The sequence below is a fragment of the Alosa pseudoharengus genome, unplaced genomic scaffold, assembly GCF_046254945.1.
Source record: "Alosa pseudoharengus isolate Yale_2024_CS ecotype anadromous, Long Island Sound unplaced genomic scaffold, YU_APseudo_1.1 YU_APseudo_1.1_scf_20, whole genome shotgun sequence".
NCBI lineage: Eukaryota > Metazoa > Chordata > Actinopteri > Clupeiformes > Clupeidae > Alosa > Alosa pseudoharengus.
In genome coordinates, this window is record NW_027468664.1 from 27,289,751 (window position 1) to 27,309,666 (window position 19,916).

The 19,916-nt window shown below is 40.2% G+C and overlaps 1 protein-coding gene across 1 annotated transcript in view; it reads left to right on the plus strand.

Annotated features, from left to right (window-relative positions):
- LOC143136486 (N-acetylglucosamine-1-phosphotransferase subunits alpha/beta-like) overlaps window positions 1-19,916 on the plus strand; it is a 60,202-nt gene that overhangs the window by 21,116 nt on the left and 19,170 nt on the right. The window contains exons 8-9 of the mRNA XM_076297209.1: window positions 17,369-17,530; window positions 17,920-18,099. Of these exons, the coding sequence (XP_076153324.1) occupies window positions 17,369-17,530; window positions 17,920-18,099 (342 nt within the window). The remainder of the gene's footprint in view (window positions 1-17,368; window positions 17,531-17,919; window positions 18,100-19,916) is intronic.

Sequence of the window (19,916 nt, forward strand, 5' to 3'; positions counted from 1 at the left end):
AGTTGAACAGGCTATTAAAAACTATTTGCGCACCTCAATGTCACAGGAGAGACTGTGCTCTCCCTTCTATTAATTGAAAAAGACGTTATGCTACCTGCAAACTGGCCTATGATTTCATTGCTGAGTTTGCGGCAAATCAAGATATGGCGAGTCAGTGTCATTTATTTGTCCAATGTTAGCCTACAGACCAGTTTCCATAGTGCACATCTTATCAACAGTTTGAATGTCGTGTGTGTTTCTGCTCATTGACAAATACCGTTCAGCACAATGATTCATGGCCAATTAATTTCCCCTGTTAAAGTGTTCGCCTTTGTTACACTATTTGGTTTCGTAATGTAGCCTATGATAAACACCATATGGCCAAATATGTGACTCAGCTAATGTTATAGGCCAGGGATTCCCAAACTGTGGTACGCGTACCCCCGGTGGTACGCGAGCTGCTTCTAGGGGGTAGCCTACGCGAGATAAAAAGGGCTATGGCGGACAGGTATAAAATGAAAATTTTAAATCTTTTGTAATTAATTCATGAATAAATACATAATTTCGAATCAGGTCATAATGATATGGAAACATGAATTTAAAGGATATCATTTATAAACTCTGTATGTGTTCATCAAAAAAAGGGCAGCTTATTAAACATGACGCCTGGAATAGCTAATAGAATGCGTTACTTTTGAATGCGTTGGATGGTCCGTGGGGGGAAAGTTTCGCGGATATAACAGGTTTTTGAAAACAACAAAAACAGAAAGGAGGGAAGGAGCAAAGCTAGGAGTTATTTCAGATGGGCAAGAAAGGTAACATTAAGCTAGGCTTTACATTTAACAAACTAAAGGTAGCCTAAGTTTAGCCTTTCTAGGCTGTATAGCCTAATGTTGTCCAAACGAATACATCCTTGTCATGCGTTGTTGTAGGCCTATTATAAGATAAGATGTTGTATGTTGATGTAGTTAGGCTACTATGCAGGCTAATTTTCATAACTTTTTAACTGACTAAATGCACGCACCTGAAACCGGCGGGTGTTATAGAATGCGTTACGTTTTTATGTGTTTATGTGTCGGATGGTGGGGGTATGCGAGCCGAGTTGGAATGTAGGCGGTGGTACGCAGGGGGAAAAGTTTGGGAACCGCTGTTATAGGCTATACAATTTCCCCTCTTACAGACAAGCTGGTGTAGCTTATTTGACTAGGCTACTATTAAAATGCACCGACGGTAGCCTTGGCTATGTGTAAAGTAAGCTATCGCATGATTTCATGCACGTAAGTTCATGCATCTGTCAAGTTCGCACAGGGCCTCGCACCCCCTTGCGACGGCCCTGCAGCTCCTCCTAAGACAGCGAGGAAAAAGTTAAAATACGCGATAAACCCGGTAAAAGTTGACAGGTTTGTTTCGGTCCCGGTGATTATTGTGAAATTGTGCAAACGACAGCCTTTTCAAGGCATTTCAAGGAAGGAGTCGTAGCATGCAAGCTCCCAAATTGACCCAGTAGCCTACAGAAGGCATAAATAGCCTAAATTGTTGGGACTGGGGAGGGTCATGCGTTTTTTCTCAATCACTTTGGAGGGTCATAGAAAAATGTCTTGCTGGCGAGGGAGGGTCTTTTTGACTAACGCTCCCAAAACTCCTCCGGTAGCCCCTGAACAGTCCCTAATTGATTAGCATGTAGGCCTACAACAGCAATTGTTGAACATTTACCTGTACAGGACATTGACAGTAGCCCAGCCTAACAAGCAGATGTTGCAAAAGACATCAAAAGACGCAATTAATCAGAAATAAATAATGTAATCTGCATCGCTTTATTTAACAAACTGCAAGCAACAAGAGGGTTGAGTTCGCTGTGAGGCCAAACCCAAGAGCAGAGACGAAGCTGAAGTTGGCCGCACATTCAGAATGCGGTGTAGTCAAGTTTCCGTTCCACCTTAAATATTGCAATTTTCTACCGACAGGGGGCAGTGCTGACTGCAAATACGCGATGACACTGGCATTTGCCTAGTAGCAGACGAACATAGGCTACTCCTCACAGACGAATAAAAGCCTTTTTTTCTGGTGACTCCATTGTCGACCAATCTTTAAGTAAATGATACATGCTTTCTGTCAAATAAATCGGTTCATATTGCACTTGTTTTGGGGGGGCTTTTCTGTTTCTTCTTTACATGAGCTATATTTCATATTTTACAATTTATGCACTAGATTTGATACCCATTGCTCACACATGATTTGCCGTGAGATATTACACCACATCCCGATACTACAGTCTCTGAGCTTTCATTTGACACCATGTATGGCCAATTTCGTCGTGAAAATTCACCCTTTTATTACAATTGAAATTCCATGAGCTGTTTTTCATATTCCACAATGTATGCACTAGACTTGATACCTATTGCCCACACAACATTTGCCGTGAAATATTACACCACATCCCGATACTACCGTCTCACAGCGTTCATATGACACCCAGCATGCCAAACTTCGTCGTGGAAAATGGCCATTTTTCTTACATTTAAATTACATGAACTATTTCATATTCCACAGTATATGCACTAGATTTGATACCTATGGTCCATACATCATTTGCCGTGAAATATTACACCACATCCCGAGACTACAGTCTCTGTGCTTTCATATGACACCTTGCATGCCAAATTCCATCGTGGAAAATGGCCCTTTTTCATAGATTTAATTTACATGAGCTATATTTCATATTCCACAATTTATGCACTAGATTTGATACCTATGGCCCATACATCATTTGCCGTGAAATATTACACCACATCCCGAAACTACAGTCTCTGAGCTTTCATATGACACCTTGCATGCCAAATTCCATCGTGGAAAATGGCCATTTTCCTTACATTTAAGTTACATGAGCTATATTTCATATTTTACAATTTATGCACTAGATTTGATACCCATTGCCCACACATCATTTGCCGTGAAATATTACACCACATCCCGATACTACAGTCTCTGAGCTTTCATTTGACACCATGCATGGCCAATTTCGTCGTGGAAAATGGGCATATTTCATAGATTTAATTTACATGAGCTATATTTTATATTCCACAATTTATGCACTAGATTTGATACCTATTGCCCACACATCATTTGCCGTGAGATATTACACCACATCCCGATACTACAGTCTCTGAGCTTTCATTTGACACTATGCATGGCCAATTTCGTCGTGGAAAATGGGCATATTTCATAGATTTAATTTACATGAGCTATATTTCATATTCCACAATTTATGCACTAGATTTGATACCCATTGCTCACACATCATTTGCCGTGAGATATTACACCACATCCCGATACTACAGTCTCTGAGCTTTCATTTGACACCATGCATGGCCAATTTTGTCGTGGAAATTTACCCTTTTATTACAATTGAAATTACATGAGCTGTTTTTCATATTCCACAAATGTATGCACTAGATTTGATGCCTATTGCCCAAATATCATTTGCCGTAAAATATTACACCACATCCCGATACTACCGTCTCACAGCGTTCATATGACACCAAGCATGCCAAACTTCGTCGTGGAAAATGGCCATTTTTCTTACATTTAAATGACATGAACTATATTTCATATTCCACAGTATATGCACTAGATTTGATACCTATGGTCCATACATCATTTGCCGTGAAATATTACACCACATCCCGAAACTATAGTCTCTGTGCTTTCATATGACACCTTGCATGCCAAATTCCATCGTGGAAAATGGCCCTTTTTCATAGATTAAATTTACATGAGCTATATTTCATATTCCACAATTTATGCACTAGATTTGATACCTATGGCCCATACATCATTTGCCGTGAAATATTACACCACATCCCGAAACTACAGTCTCTGAGCTTTCATATGACACCTTGCATGCCAAATTCCATCGTGGAAAATGGCCATTTTCCTTACATTTAATTTACATGAGCTATATTTCATATATTACCATTTGTGCACTTGATTTGATGCCTATTGCCCAAACATCATTTGCCGTAAAATATTACACCACATCCCGAAACTACAGTCTCTGAGCTTTCATATGACACCCTGCATGCCAACTTTCGTCGTGGAAAATGGCCATATTTTATAGATTTACTTATTTCATATTTTACCATTTGTGCACTTGATTTGATGCCTATTGCCCAAACATCATTTGCCGTAAAATATTACGCCACATCCCGAAACTACAGTCTCTGAGCTTTCATATGACACCTTGCATGCCAAATTCCATCGTGGAAAATGGCCATTTTCCTTATATTTAAGTTACATGAGCTATATTTCAGAAAAAAAGAATAACTGCACAATGGATGTAATTACACGCAAGGTGTCATATGAAAGCTCAGAGACTGTAGTTTCGGGATGTGGTGTAATATTTCACGGCAAATGATGTTTGGGCCATAGGTATCAAATCTAGTGCATAAATTCTGGAATATGAAATATAGCTCATGTAAATTAAATCTATGAAAAAGGGCCATTTTCCACGATGGAATTTGGCATGCAGGGTGTCATAGGAACGCTGTGAGACGGTAGTATCGGGATAGGGTGTAATGTTTCACGGCAAATGATGTGTGGGCAATAGGCATCAAATCTAGTGCATAATTGGTCAAATATGAAATATAGCTCATGTAACTTAAATGGAAAATGGCCATTTTCCACGACGAAATTTGGCATGCAGGGTGTCATAGGAACGCTGTGAGATGGTAGTATCGGGATGTGGTGTAATATTTTACGGCAAATGATGTTTGGGCAATAGGCATCAAATCTAGTGCATACATTTGTGGAATATGAAAAACAGCTCATGTAATTTCAATTGTAATAAAAGGGTGAATTTCCACGACGAAATTGGCCATGCATGGTGTCAAATGAAAGCTCAGAGACTGTAGTTTCGGGATGTGGTGTAATATTTCACGGCAAATGATGTGTGGGCAATAGGTATCAAATCTAGTGCATAAATTGTAAAATATGAAATATAGCTCATTAAACTTAAATGTAAGGAAAATGGCCATTTTCCACGATGGAATTTGGCATGCAAGGTGTCATATGAAAGCTCAGAGACTGTAGTTTCGGGATGTGGTGTAATATTTCACGGCAAATGATGTGTGGGCAATAGGTATCAAATCTAGTGCATAAATTGTAAAATATGAAATATAGCTCATTAAACTTAAATGTAAGGAAAATGGCCATTTTCCACGATGGAATTTGGCATGCAAGGTGTCATATGAAAGCTCAGAGACTGTAGTTTCGGGATGTGGTGTAATATTTCACGGCAAATGATGTATGGGCCATAGGTATCAAATCTAGTGCATAAATTGTGGAATATGAAATATAGCTCATGTAAATTAAATCTATGAAAAAGGGCCATTTTCCACGATGGAATTTGGCATGCAAGGTGTCATATGAAAGCACAGAGACTGTAGTTTCGGGATGTGGTGTAATATTTCACGGCAAATGATGTATGGACCATAGGTATCAAATCTAGTGCATATACTGTGGAATATGAAATATAGTTCATGTAATTAAAATGTAAGAAAAATGGCCATTTTCCACAACGAAGTTTGGCATGCAGGGTGTCATATGAACGCTGTGAGACGGTAGTATCGGGATGTGGTGTAATATTTTACGGCAAATGTTGTGTGGGCAATAGGTATCAAGTCCAGTGCATACATTGTGGAATATGAAAAACAGCTCATGTAATTTCAATTGTAATAAAAGGGTGAATTTCCACGACGAAATTGGCCATGCATTGTGTCAAATGAAAGCTCAGAGACTGTAGTTTCGGGATGTGGTGTAATATTTCACGGCAAATGATGTGTGGGCAATAGGCATCAAATCAAGTGCACAAATGGTAATATATGAAATATAGCTCATGTAAAGTAAATCTATAAAATATGGCCATTTTCCACAACGAAATTTGGCATGCAGGGTGTCATATGAAAGCTCAGAGACTGCAGTATCGGGATGTGGTGTAATATTTCACGGCAAATGATGTATGGGCTATAGGTATCAAATCTAGTGCATAAATTGTGGAATATGAAATATAGCTCATGTAAATTAAATCTATGAAATATGCCCATTTTCCACGACGAAATTGGCCATGCATGGTGTCAAATGAAAGCACAGAGACTGTAGTTTCGGGATGTTGTGTAATATTTCACGGCAAATGATGTATGGACCATAGGTATCAAATCTAGTGCATATACTGTGGAATATGAAATATAGTAATTTAAATGTAAGAAAAATGGGCATTTTCCACGACGAAATTTGGCATGCTGGGTGTCATATGAACGCTGTGAGACGGTAGTATCGGGATGTGGTGTAATATCTCACGGCAAATCATGTGTGAGCAATGGGTATCAAATCTAGTGCATAAATTGTAAAATATGAAATATAGCTCATGTAAAGAAGAAACAGAAAAGCCCCACCAAAACAAGTGCAATATGAACCGATTTATTTGACAGAAAGCATGTTGTATCATTTACTTAAAGATTGGTCGACAATGGAGTCACCAGAAAAAAGGCTTTTATTCGTCTGTGAGGAGTAGCCTACATGTTCGTCTGCTACTAGGCAAATGCCAGTGTCATCGCGTATTTGCAGTCAGCGCTGCCCCCTGTCGGTAGAAAATTGCAATATTTAAGGTGGAATCGAAACTTAACTACACCGCATTCTGAATGTGCGGCCAACTTCAGCTTCGTGAGCAGAGCCTATCTGTTAAGGCACTCGATAGGCTATAACGAGCTGTGTGCGCCTGGAAAGACAATAGAACAGGGATCCCCAACCTTTTATGTACCATGGACCGGTTTGTTTCCTATTTTTTTTTCACGGACCGGGTCGGGGGTTCCATGTTCCATATGTGTTGTGCATGCATTAGCCTACTTGAAAAGAACTATGTATGAACAGTGAAGGTAACGATCTCTTAAACATGTGAAAAACGTGAACTTGAAGAAGTGAAAATTGAACAATATGAACTATGAATATTGAACAACTTGAAGCTACATCTATAAGTGTGAACATGCTTAACAAAATATGGGAACAAAACATGGGAACTAAACGTGCATTACGAATATAATCATTGCGAGCCCTGTGCTTGTTTCCCTGCAACAAGAAGGTTCCATCTGGGGGTGATGGAAGACAGTGACACCCTCAGTGTGTTTGAAATGTCCAGTCGATTGCGCAATTTGGTCTTAGTTGCAGTCATTGCCGGCCTCGCATACGTGGTGGGAAATGGTAGCAACGTTTTCAGCGCTTTTACGGCTATCTCGGGATATTCTGCTTTGGTTTTGATCCAAAAACCCGCCAGAGAGGTTTCCTTATACACACTCAAGGCCGTAGTCATGATGTCAACATTGGGGGGGACCAAATCTGTGGTGGGGTCTGAGGGACCCCCAAACAGAATTTCAATACATTTCCTACCATGCAAAAATATTATTAAAAATCACAAACAAGTCGTTAGTTAGGTCAGTTAATTAGGTTATTCCAAACCCCCCCCCCCCGTGAGTTTTGTGAAAAGAGAAGGGTGGAGAAGAAGCAACTTCACTGGTACATCCCATTTGTGTTCAAAATGTAGAACTTACTTTAAAAGAAATTACAAACTAGAGTATCTTATGATAACCTCTATATTACACAGAATGTGGTTCTTTGACTTATTACTTAAACCTGAAGATTTTTTTAAATTAAGGATTAGACTCATAGGTTTAGAGCCTAATAAGATTTTGTCTTTTAATTTAGATTTTATTATGCTGGCGGCTAATCACACAATTTTAACGTAGTTTGAAAGGGACAAGATTCAGGAATAGGCTACTAAGTCAGGCCCCTCTTCTGTCTGACTCACCTCATGTTACCCCTGTATGCATTATAGACTGGCTTCTGACATAAATGACATTTTGTGCCAACATGTAGAAACACTAGGCCTACTACAGCCTTTAATTGGTGAATGGAGGTGCAAATTCCTTTCTTTGGTTATTGTCCGCGATTCACATTAACTGTATCACGTATTGTAAACATCGCCACATTTGATCACGTTTTGCCTGCATGGATGCGCGATTGAGTGCGAATCTAAATAATATGCAAGATGCAACAATCATTTGAGGCCTATACACGGTAATTTCTGGCATTACTACTAGCATATGAATGCATTATTTATGTTGAAAGACGTGAAAGAAATGACACAGGCTTGCACAAATTCATCATTTAAAATAAAACGTTTCACTTTCGCTATCATTGCGAGAATAGGCTACAATATGGAAAATGTTCCCTTTCAGTCTGATCGGCTCCAAACATGTATGGGATTTCCTTAGCCTGTGCTACACCTTTCCAAGAAGTTTTGTGAAAATTGTACCGGTAGCTTTTGCAATATTGTTGACAGCCCTACCTCACAGCAGTAGGGTGCAGTAAATGGAAGCTTTTGATAGCGCACGCCACTAACGAAAAACGGAAAATCACCAGGACAAACCACTCAGGGGTGTAGGCTACTCTGGAACCATAGGTCACTAATTTGTGCGTTATTTACGTTTGATTACATTTCAGATACGTGTTGGTTTCCTGTAGGCCTAGTAAAGCGCTTTATTCTTTCTTTATTTTTCTATGTCCGAATATTGGGGGGGACATTTCGGTCATATTTGAATATTGGGGGGGACACGTCCCCCTCAATGTCTATGGTGACTACGGCCCTGTACACACTCTTAAGGCCACCGTCATTTGCAATTTCGATCAACTGTTCTTCCTTCTGTGCTGACAAGTTAGGACTATTCGGGATATTGACAAATGGGTTGCGGACCCACTTATTGGTTTGCCGTGGATCTTTGGAGGATGGGAAGTAACGCTCAAACTCATTTGAAAGCGCAACAAGGTGATCGCGCACCAGCTGCGAGAGAAAGGGCCCTGCCTCTGTCTCTCCCAAAACCCCCACTACTGTTTGGAACATATCAAATACACCCCGGTCCACTCGTCGTCCCCACAAATCAAGCTTGGCTTTAAATGCAGCGACTTTATCTGCCAGTTTAAAGACAGTCGTCATTCTCCCCTGGAGTGACAGGTTGAGGTGATTAAGCAACCCGAATATGTCACACAGGTAAGCGAGTTTTGATTTTCCAAGCGAATAAACAGGAGAACTACAATGTGTGGCGCAATAGCACTTGGGAGTACTTCGACCTAGCGTGGTAATATTATTAACACCTAATTGTAGATCCTATCCACCACAGAGTTTAGAATCCATGCTGGATCGACCCTCAGCCTCTCCCTCCCCTCTGAGCGAGAGAGAGGCACACACAGTAGAGATGCGCTGATGGGCTATTATTTCAACCAACTGCATAGCAAAACTTATCATCCATCAGCCATCCATCAGCACCAAAGTTTGTTGACCAATTTTCAAAACTGCACCCGCCCACCATCCGTTGGTTGTTTTAATGTAGGCTATATGGGTGATGCAGCGCTGCTGACGTGAGGCTAGAAAGCCCTTGCCTGTTCTAGAAAGACTGATCTAATGCAGCAAATATATTAAAAGGCTGAAGTCGTACATTGGCTAGGCCTATCCCCAGAATATCAGCAGCAAACTCAGTCTCTGTCGCGCAAAACAGTCTCCAAATAAAACGCACATCGGCCTGTTGCCTATTCTGCCAGCTTGTGACAATATATCGTCCAAAATGCTTGATTGCATTGCATTCTCCACATTTTTAGCTAAATTTTCATGTACCACATCAGCATTTTTGTTCAGTGAATCTTTTGTAAATTGCTTTACAATTACCGTCGGGCCTATAGGCCTATTGCCTGGCTTGCCTCAGCTTCGGTCACGTCCTTTTACAATTTTATCATTGTAATAAAAAACGCAATTTGCCACATAATTTCAGCATGCTCCTGGCCTACTAATTAATGCCTATTGTACTTTATTTTTTGCAAAAAGAAAGAAATCCTTGATAAAAGGATTCATTCATTCTGAAAGTCCACCGCACAACAATGCAACGTGCATGTTCACATTTTTAGTAACAACCGCCAAACTTGCTTGCTTGCCTTACACATCTAAGTTTTCCGACTATTTTTCTTACCTTCTTTTTCCGCTGTGGATGTTAGTGAGTTTGTAGAAGTTTTAGCTCTTACGTTCTGAACATCTCGCACTGCCATCGCCCGATGTCATTTCTTAGTCATATCACTCTCTGTCTCTCTTTTAAATGCCTATTCCCTGAATGGTAGGCTACAATTAGTTTTATATATAGGCTAGGCTAATATCTAAACAAAATAACCCAGGCAGTCTCATCTAGGATATAACACAGGTTGAAGTTGGTTCTATTTAGGGAGGTGAACATCTGTAGATGACTCAGAAATGACATCGGAAGACAAGGAGTGAATATGGCAAGAGGCAAGCCGAAGTCTGCTGACAAGGGCCCGACGGTAATTGTAAAGCAATTTACAAAAGATTCACTGAACAAAAATGCTGATGTGGTACATGAAAATTTAGCTAAAAATGTGGAGAATGCAATGCAATCAAGCATTTTGGACGATATATTGTCACAAGCTGGCAGAATAGGCAACAGGCCGATGTGCGTTTTATTTGGAGACTGTTTTGCGCGACAGAGACTGAGTTTGCTGCTGATATTCTGGGGATAGGCCTAGCCAATGTACAACTTTTGCCTTTTAATATATTTGCTGCATTAGATCAGTCTTTCTAGAACAGGCAAGGGCTTTCTAGCCTCATGTCAGCAGCGCTGCATCACCCATATAGCCTAGCCTACATTAAAACAACCAGCGGATGGTGGGCGGGTGCAGTTTTGAAAATTGGTCAACAAACTTTGGTGCTGATGGATGGCTGATGGATGATAAGTTTTGCTATGCAGTTATGGTTGAAATAATAGCCCATCAGCGCATCTCTAGTGTGTGTGCCTCTCTCTCGCTCAGAGGGGAGGGAGAGGCTGAGGGTCGATCCAGCATGGATTCTAAACTCTGTGGTGGATAGGATCTACAATTAGCCTAGGTGTTAATAATATTATCACGCTAGGTCGAAGTACTCCCAAGTGCTATTGCGCCACACATTGTAGTTCTCCTGTTTATTCGCTTGGAAAATCGCCACGTTTCATGTTGTGTGACGTACACATTTTTCAACTACTCGTGCAACTGTATTTAAGTAGGGAAAAAATGGAGGTGTTTGATTACTGCTATGTTCCTCTCTCTACGGCCACGGCAGAGCCCGCTAGCATAGCAACATGCTAACACATTCGCGCCGCGCGACAGAGCATTTGAGTGCACCTACCGGCGCGGGAGAGGTATGACTCAACTCGTGAAAGTTAAGGTAAGAACATATATTACTACTGATTTTGGGTGGCGTGTTCCTTTAATGGTAGCCTACAATAGTTAATTGATTCGCGTAACATATTAGTTGGCTCAAAGAGTAGGGAATCAGGATGGAGAGAGTCACGCGTGTGTTGCTTTTGCGGGATCGAATCCAGTTTAATGCTAGTTTTAAAAACATATATTTTTTTACATGTCTTGTCCGAGTGGCTGTAATGTAGCCGAGCGCTCATGGCGTATGAAAAGCGACTTCAAACCGCCTAAAACAACTTGTTTGTGAATGTCTGACAACTGCTGCAGCGCATGCACGCGCAAGGAAACCAGTAGGTGGAGAAACCAGAAGGCACACAACACCGGAACGATTTTAAGGCTATTTCGCATAGGCTACTCAATGGTGCTATTTCACACGCATTATAACGACCCCCACTCACCGGGGTTAGGTGGAAGGTGTTAATAGACAATTGGCGTAGCCTACAGTGGACTAGGGATGTCAAAATTGCTCAAAAATGACGTTCGAATATCCCCTCTAAAATAAACACATGTATTCGAATATATTGGAATATCTAGGCTATATTATTTGCGCATTATGTCAGTGACACGCATCATGTCATCTGTTTTTAACTTTTTGTATGGTTATTGCTTGACAGGGGGGATCCCAAGCAGCTTTCAGCCATGGCATTTCCTAATTCACCCGACACTGATATTCAAAAGGTTGAAACTATTTCAGCATAGCCTATAAGCCGTTTAATTAAATGTAATGTTAGTTGTAAACAAATGGGCTACTTGGTGAGGCTTGGCCTCACAGATGCGCTCGTGCCTTAAATGCCAATACAAATCTTCACATTAGGCCTAAGTTATTAACTGACCGCCCGATTCACGTTGGCTGGGGGGCAGGGGGGGCCATCAGACATTTGTTCCCAAGGGTCTATGAATTGTTAATCCGGCCCTGCCCCCAACGAACGCAACTTTCCACCTCTGAGACAGCTTAAAAGAAGTCTAGAGGACTCCTAACTCACTAAGACCTACTTACTGTATGCTGCGCAAACCACAGGCCTTTTTTTTGGGCAAGCCTGCATTCGAGGCAGGCCTTCTGTTGAAGAATTGTATATAAATCCTGCGCTAACAGTAGGCTAATCCTCCTACCCACCCACCCCCCCCTCCACCACCACCACAGCTGTGGATAGTGTGGCATGCTCACGCTTTATGTCTCCTTCTTGCAAACTAGGCCTATAGCCCAACCATTTACGTCTTCAAAAAATAACAACTTGCCAGATATGCATTCATATCTTTGGGCTTCATTCAGCATTTTGTTCTTCCACTGGAAATGACTCCTACATTTGCTGCCTGCTGCATCCTTTCTGTTTGTGTTGTTTAGAAAATTTTTGACGTCTTGAGTTAATGCATTAAACATTGTTTGCTGGTAACCAGCCACAAATAGCCTACAGATTCTTGCGTGCGTACATTCTCTATTCTCTCCAAAATGTGCCCGTTCTATAGGCTGGCCAAGTGCGTAATTCTGCGGCATAAAGCAGATGTATTTGTTTATTGTACAGAAAAATAAAAATAACCTGTCAAGCAGTCAATTGACTACATTGCAGTCAATAAGTAGGGCAAATTACGAAACCAAAACGTGGGTCATAGTTGTCTAAGCCTCTGCTGTGAGGCCAAACCCATGAACAAAGACGCATTGATATCTGCAATAGAGTTTTTTTTGGCGAAACAAGCTCACAGCCGAACGAGTCATAGCACTGAAGGGAGAGGCAACTGGCATGTGATCTCCCCACGGGCCAATGGATGTACAAGTTTTCTCCTGTGCCTACGATATTTAATCCAGTGTTTTGTCAAGTTGCAAAATGCTATTCGTTTTCTAACCACCATACATCCATATTTTAAAATGCCCAAGGCAGAAAATACATAAATTAAAAGTCAATTTGCAGCCATGTGCACGTAAGTAAGTCACACACCTGCAGATAATAATAAGGTGGTGTGCACTTTTTGACGAGTCAGCTGAGAATATGTAGCCTTTGATTTTCATGGGGGGGGGGGGGGTCCTTGTTAGTTTACGCAAACCAAGCCAAGAAGGCTGATTCTGATTTTGATAATATGATCTGCACAAAAGATAAACTTAGGTAAACAATGATGTCAATATTGTTGTCAAAATCTTAACCCAGATTCGAACTCTTTGACAGGGGACTGGTAACTGCTGTGCAACGGCGGCTGTCATCTGCCGGCCTTAACGCAATGCGCCACAGAAGTATGTGCAGGTGCCCGTTCACGTGCTACTAAACGTCATTAACCCCCTTAGTCCAGACTACTGAAGTTTGGAAACTATCATGGTCCAAACCTACAGTACTATGTAAGTACGACAGTTTTGGGAAACAGTCGTAACTTACATGTTGGTTAGTTGAACGATGCATCCTGTTAGTAAAAAGCTAACCTCCGTAGTTGTACGGGAATCGCACCCCAGATCAGCTTGTAGGCCATTAGCAATCTGTTTATTTTATTTTATGAAGCCTACACAGTAGATCACATGCCACATTCTCACTTTCAATAGACAGATGCAATAGCCATTGGTCAAGTATTGAGTATAAAGCAATTAAGATAGTACCCTATACAAAGAGTACTTCATACTATCATAAAAATTCGTTAAAAGTGTAAATATCAATTAGAAACCTAAATATATTTATAATTATTAATTTGCAAACAAATAACTGGCGTCAGTGACGTCTTTGACATGAAGATCCCTGGAACTATGTTTCTACTAGCATTCTACCACAGGTCGAGAGGTGTAGTTGTAACTACACAACTTTACGATAGTGGTTGCGAATGTTCGTTGCTACTATGGTTTTGGGAAACACTAACGTAGTGTAACGATGCATTGGACTATGTAAGTTCCAAATATGAATGTAATTCTGCGGCATAAAGCAGATGTATTTGTTTATTGTACAGAAAAATAAAAATGACATGTCAAGCAGTCAATTGACTACATTGCAGTCAAGAAGTAGGGGAAATTTATTTACGAAACCAAAACGTGGGTCATAGTTGTCTAAGCCTCTATAGCGTAGCCTGTTAAAAACATCGCAGAAGCCTACCCAAGGCTACAGATTAATTCTGAACAGTTATTTCTCTACTGGCTCAATTATCACACCACTGTTTTGATTTGCGTAGTTGCGTTAACCCAACACTGACAATAATGTACAGCAAATTTCGATTTCCGTTACCACCGTGTAGTCAAGCCTTAAGCCATACCCAATAGCCTAAATCGAGGTAAATCGAGCTTTTTCAGAAGGGGCGGCAGGCAGAGCGATGTACAGTGGCAGAGCGACGCACAGTGGCTGAAAGCGGTACTAAAGCTTCACGCAGCTTCACGCCTCGTAATGCGCGAATGAAGTGGTCATTTGAAAGCGATGCCCACTGTACATGTAAGTTTACTTTGGTAAATGTACATTTATTAATCATGTATCCCTCCCACTGTGTTCTGTTCAGCAAGAAAGATATATTTCACTTATTATCAACATCATAAAAATAGGCTATCACTATGTACAGTATGTGGTGGTGAGGGGCGTTAACACTGTGATATAGGATTTTATTATCATTATTTTTGTTTTGTTTCACATTATTTTATTGTTTTTATTTGTTATATTATGATTGGGCAACATCATCAAATTTGTTTAATCATCTTTTTTTGTTTAAGTTTGTTTGCTCTGTAAACTTCCCCATTTCATTTCTGTATCACTTTCTCTCTCTCTCTCTCACTCTCTCACACACACTCACACACATACACACACACACACACACACACACACACAATCTCTCTCTCTCACACACATACACACAGACACACTCTCACTCTATCTCTATTTGTTAAACACTAGGCCTATTACTCTCTTCATCGCTGTATCTATCACAATATATCTATCACGCTAACTATCCCACTAACACACTATCAATCACAGATCACTATCTATCACACAATCATGCTATCTATCACACTATCAATCTATCAAACTACCTTTCTATCATACTATCTATCTATCTTTATCCATCATCTGTCTGTCTTCTAGCCTCCCCATCTAGTTAGCCTAACTTCTATGTCTCACTCTTTTACTCAAAAAAGCTTTCATTCTGCCATTATTAGTCTTTCTGTCTGTCTGTCTATCTTTTAATTTCTTTATCTTTTATCATCTCTTCATTTCCATCCAACCATGCACCTTTGTCTATCTTAATACCTTCTCCTGCCCCATCTCTTAAAATCATCTGCTAAATCCCATTCACTTTACGTCCTGAATTTCTTCTGTTTATCCCCTCGATCACTCACACGCTTTTACCTCCTTTTCTCCTGTTTCTTTCTATGTGTGTTTGTTTTCATCACCTTCTATATTTCAAATGCCCTAACAAAGCTTATCTTTTTATACCTTTACCAATATATGGACATGTTCAACATCATTAGAAACTTAACAATCTTTTACTTTGTGTAAAACTTTTATTTTTTATTTAATTGTTTTTGTTTTGCTTTGCAAGCACTATATTGCCCTCATGAAATGAAAATATAACAGTTTATTGATCTCTCTACTTATATTTTTAACAATATGAGATCCTTGAGTCATTTGGTGCGACCACTCATCATGTGGTGCAACCAATAATAGCAATAACTGTGTTAAATTCAAAATGAAAAATAACATTTCTGTGGTTAAATTATTAATCAGTCATATAGTATGTTTAAGTCAATGCTATTTTTCAGACTTTTCCATCAGTTTTATAAAACTTACAGGAAAAATAAGGGTTCTAAATATATTTTATAAGGTGACAATGACAGTGTAGAACAAAAATATCAGTCCAATATTCACAAAAAGTAAAGAAATGTAAATACTTTGTTTCTAAACAGTTCATATTATTAAGAACTTGTAAACAAACTTTTAAGCATGTTAAGGAAATACATTTAATTTTAAGATAATCTGTGGTCGCACCACATGACATTTTTTAAGGCCGCAACCAATTCATTCTCATGAAAAAACACTAAAATCACTTGAATACTTGAATTTTTAATATAGATTTTGATATACCCAACATTCTTAATGTTTGAACAATTGAAACAGAAATTCTTATTTTTAGAATTTTAAATTTGGCCTGTTGAAAAACCTTATCCGTCATTGACCCACGTGTCTGTGCGTATGTCTCCCATAAATGTGAGTGTTCTTTGTCATGCTTGTTTTCGGACAGTATCAATCTGATCCAGAGCTAGAGTGATTTACAGCCTACACTTAACACTAACACATATGGCTTTGGTGATCGGATGCACCACCATAAACTGAATAGTTTTCTGTATTGTCTTTCAGGAAGGGATTTGTGATTGAAGCAGGTGTGTGAAGAATATGGATGGTAGTAAATTGTATGGTAGTAAAGTGTGTGTGTGTGTGTGTGTGTGTTTTATGGGTTTTCATGGTGGGATACTATCTGTGGTTCTGAGTAGGACTCAAAAAGCACATTGTAAATGTTGTCACCTGATCTCACAGACAGTTGGCCTTGTGTGTATGTATGTACGTGTGTGATGTGTGATGGCTGTGCTACATTCCAATCCTGGAACACACACGTACACACACATTTACACACACGCACGCACGCACGCACACACACACACACACACACACACGTACATTGTCATGCTAGAGTTAGAATAGTATGTTTATTCTGAGGTAGCGTGTGTGTGTGCGTGTGTGTGTGTACCTGTACATACAATACACTGTTTACACTGAAAATGAAAATCATAAATCTAAATCTATTCATTTTACAGCCAGTAAATGTCGTGTATGTTGTGGTTTGTGTATAATAAAGTTTCCCTCTGCAGCTGTGTTCTGAGTGCAGTATCGCACTGCTGCATCTAAACTGTTTCTCATATACGGATTTGTCCTCGACTAAAAGAACATTTAAAGAAAAAAAAAACATATCTATACATATCTCCATTGCAAAACGGTATTCATGTAGAAATTCATGTAGAAGACACTGGCCAATAGTTGCACCGATGTGTACCCAGTAAATATTGTAGTTTGTGGATACACCCTAAATAATAAATCGTCCTTCGCCCCCACAGTTGCAGCTATACTCTGAGGCCAGTATCGCCCTGTTGCATCTGAACAGCACTCAGGACTTCAGCGACTTGACCCAGCAGGCCAAGAAGAACCTGACTCTGGATGGGAAAGAGCTGACCATCAGCCCGGCCTACCTCTTCTGGGACCTCAGCGCCATCACGCAGGTAACTCAGCTGGTAAAGGGATAGAAAGATAGATAGATAAATAGATACATACATACATACATACATACATACATACCGGTACATACATACCAGGCTTGTGCAAAATTCCAGAATTGAATTGAAACTGGCTCTTAAATTAATCATTTTCACACATCACTTTTGCCATGTTTCATAGCAAAAGAAGATTAGATTAGATTTAACTTTATTGTCATTGTGCAAAGTACAAATACAAAGACCACAAAATCTCATGGAGTTTGTAACAGAAATCCTCTTTACATTAGAGTGACGTATAAGTTCTGATGAAGCAGCACTTCTCAATTTGAGTTTGGTGGAAAAGCTTGAATTCAGCTCTTGTCAACTGAGCGTGTCTACCCTCTTTCTCTCACCAGTCCAAGCAGGACGAGGATGTTTCGGCGAGCCGCTTCGAGGATAACGAAGAGCTTCGCTATTCGCTGCGCTCCGTGGAGAAACACGCTCCCTGGGTGCGGCACATCTTCATTGTGACCAATGGACAGATCCCGTCCTGGCTCAACCTGGACAACCCCCGCATCTCTGTGGTTACCCATCAGGTGAACTTTAACCTTTTGCCTTATGATGATTATTATAATTGGTTGTGTGCTAGCAGGCCATCTTTATTTATGTAGCACCGTAGATCTGCTCAGAGATTAATTGAGCCATTCTTCAATCCACATACTACTTAAAAAAAAAAAGTCCTCTAAGGCTGAATTCTGTTAGGGGTGTTAGACACATACTCAGGATATGCCTTTGCATTGTTTTGTTACATTCAGGGTCGTATACACGTAGTTAGATATTTTTATAAACGCATATTTTGTTATTCATTTGGGCCTTTCGTTTACACATAAACAGAGTTGTATTTCCCTCAAACGGATATTTTTTAAAACGCTTTCCAAAAAAAACATTTCTTAAAACGTTGGATTCTGTGGATTCTTCAAATGCTATGTAAACGTGATTAAAAAAAAGAAACGCACAAAAAAAAATATCTGTTTAAAAAATAAATCTAGATACGTGTAAACAAGCTCTCAAAGTGGTCTGTTGCTTATTGACAATTAGCAAAACAAGGACCAGCAAAAACTGAAGCTATGGCGAGGTGTGCGGGAGCTATGTTTGCGCTTACCGTGTGTCCTGACTGCATGCCAGGGTCTGACTGCCCTGTAGCAAAGTCCTTTTAGGCAAGTCCCTGCACTCAGCGGCCATATTGCAACCCTTTTGGCCACTTATAGGGCATCTATTCAGGCAGAAATGTGCGTGCGCAAGGTTTCATGACGCCAACCTTGCTCCAGCGGCGAGATCACACCACACGATTGGCACAATGTATTCACATGTCGACTATTTTGCTGCGGAAGGGAAGACAACTGCGTTACAAACTAACCCTATGCATTTCTATGGAGGATTTTTTGAGTGCTGTGTCTCCTCATTAGAAAGTCTCTGCACATTCTGCACACTCTGTAGCACATTCTCTGTCCACATTGAACCCGTTATATATGCCATTGCGTCATAGTTCTCCTTCACAATAGCAGAACAAAGAAAACAGAAACGGGGCATCCAACAAAAGTTCTGCTCAGAGCGTTGTGCTGCATCACACTGCTCGGCATCGTGTCACATCACGAATTGGACATTCCAATTAAAATCGCATGCAGCTAGGTAACGGTGTTAGGCTCTTGCTGCCCATAGCATTAAAATAGCCAAATGATTTGACAGCGTGACTATATAAATTAAATGTATGATATAAATTAAATGTATTATATAAATTAGTTAGGACACAGTGTTAGGGTCTTGCTGCCCATAGCATTAAAATAGCCAAATGATTTGCAGCGTTATCTATCTATCTATCTATCTATAAAGCAAGAAGCGTCTGTGTGTGTGTGTGTGTGTGTGTGTGTCTGTGGCACGCATATCTCGCTGACCGTTTGTCAGACTGATTACAAACTTGGCAGGTGTCTTGCTACGGGCATGAGTAAGTGCACTGCCGAATTTGACGTTGTTTGAATAAGAAATGCAAAAGATATCGTTAAATAGCCTATATCGGTAAAAGAAGCACGCATTGGCTTTCGCCGCTAGCCACTCCCCCTCCCACACAGCACTGTAGGACTGTAAGCTACCAGTGAGGATAGAAGCAGGGCTTTGGCAGAATTGGATCAGTGTAGGTTACACGGGTAAAAACTTAAGCGAGTGCAAGATAATTCCACGGATTTTGCAACAACACGCCAACATGCAAACACACACAGGTAGGCTATATGCAGTGGCTCTTCAAAATTACGTAAAAAATGATGTGCAATAAGCGGACACTTCGAATAGCCCAGGCTACTTTGAACTGTCTTTAGACTTTGAATAAGCACACGACAATTCAAACTGCAAGGTCCTAAAT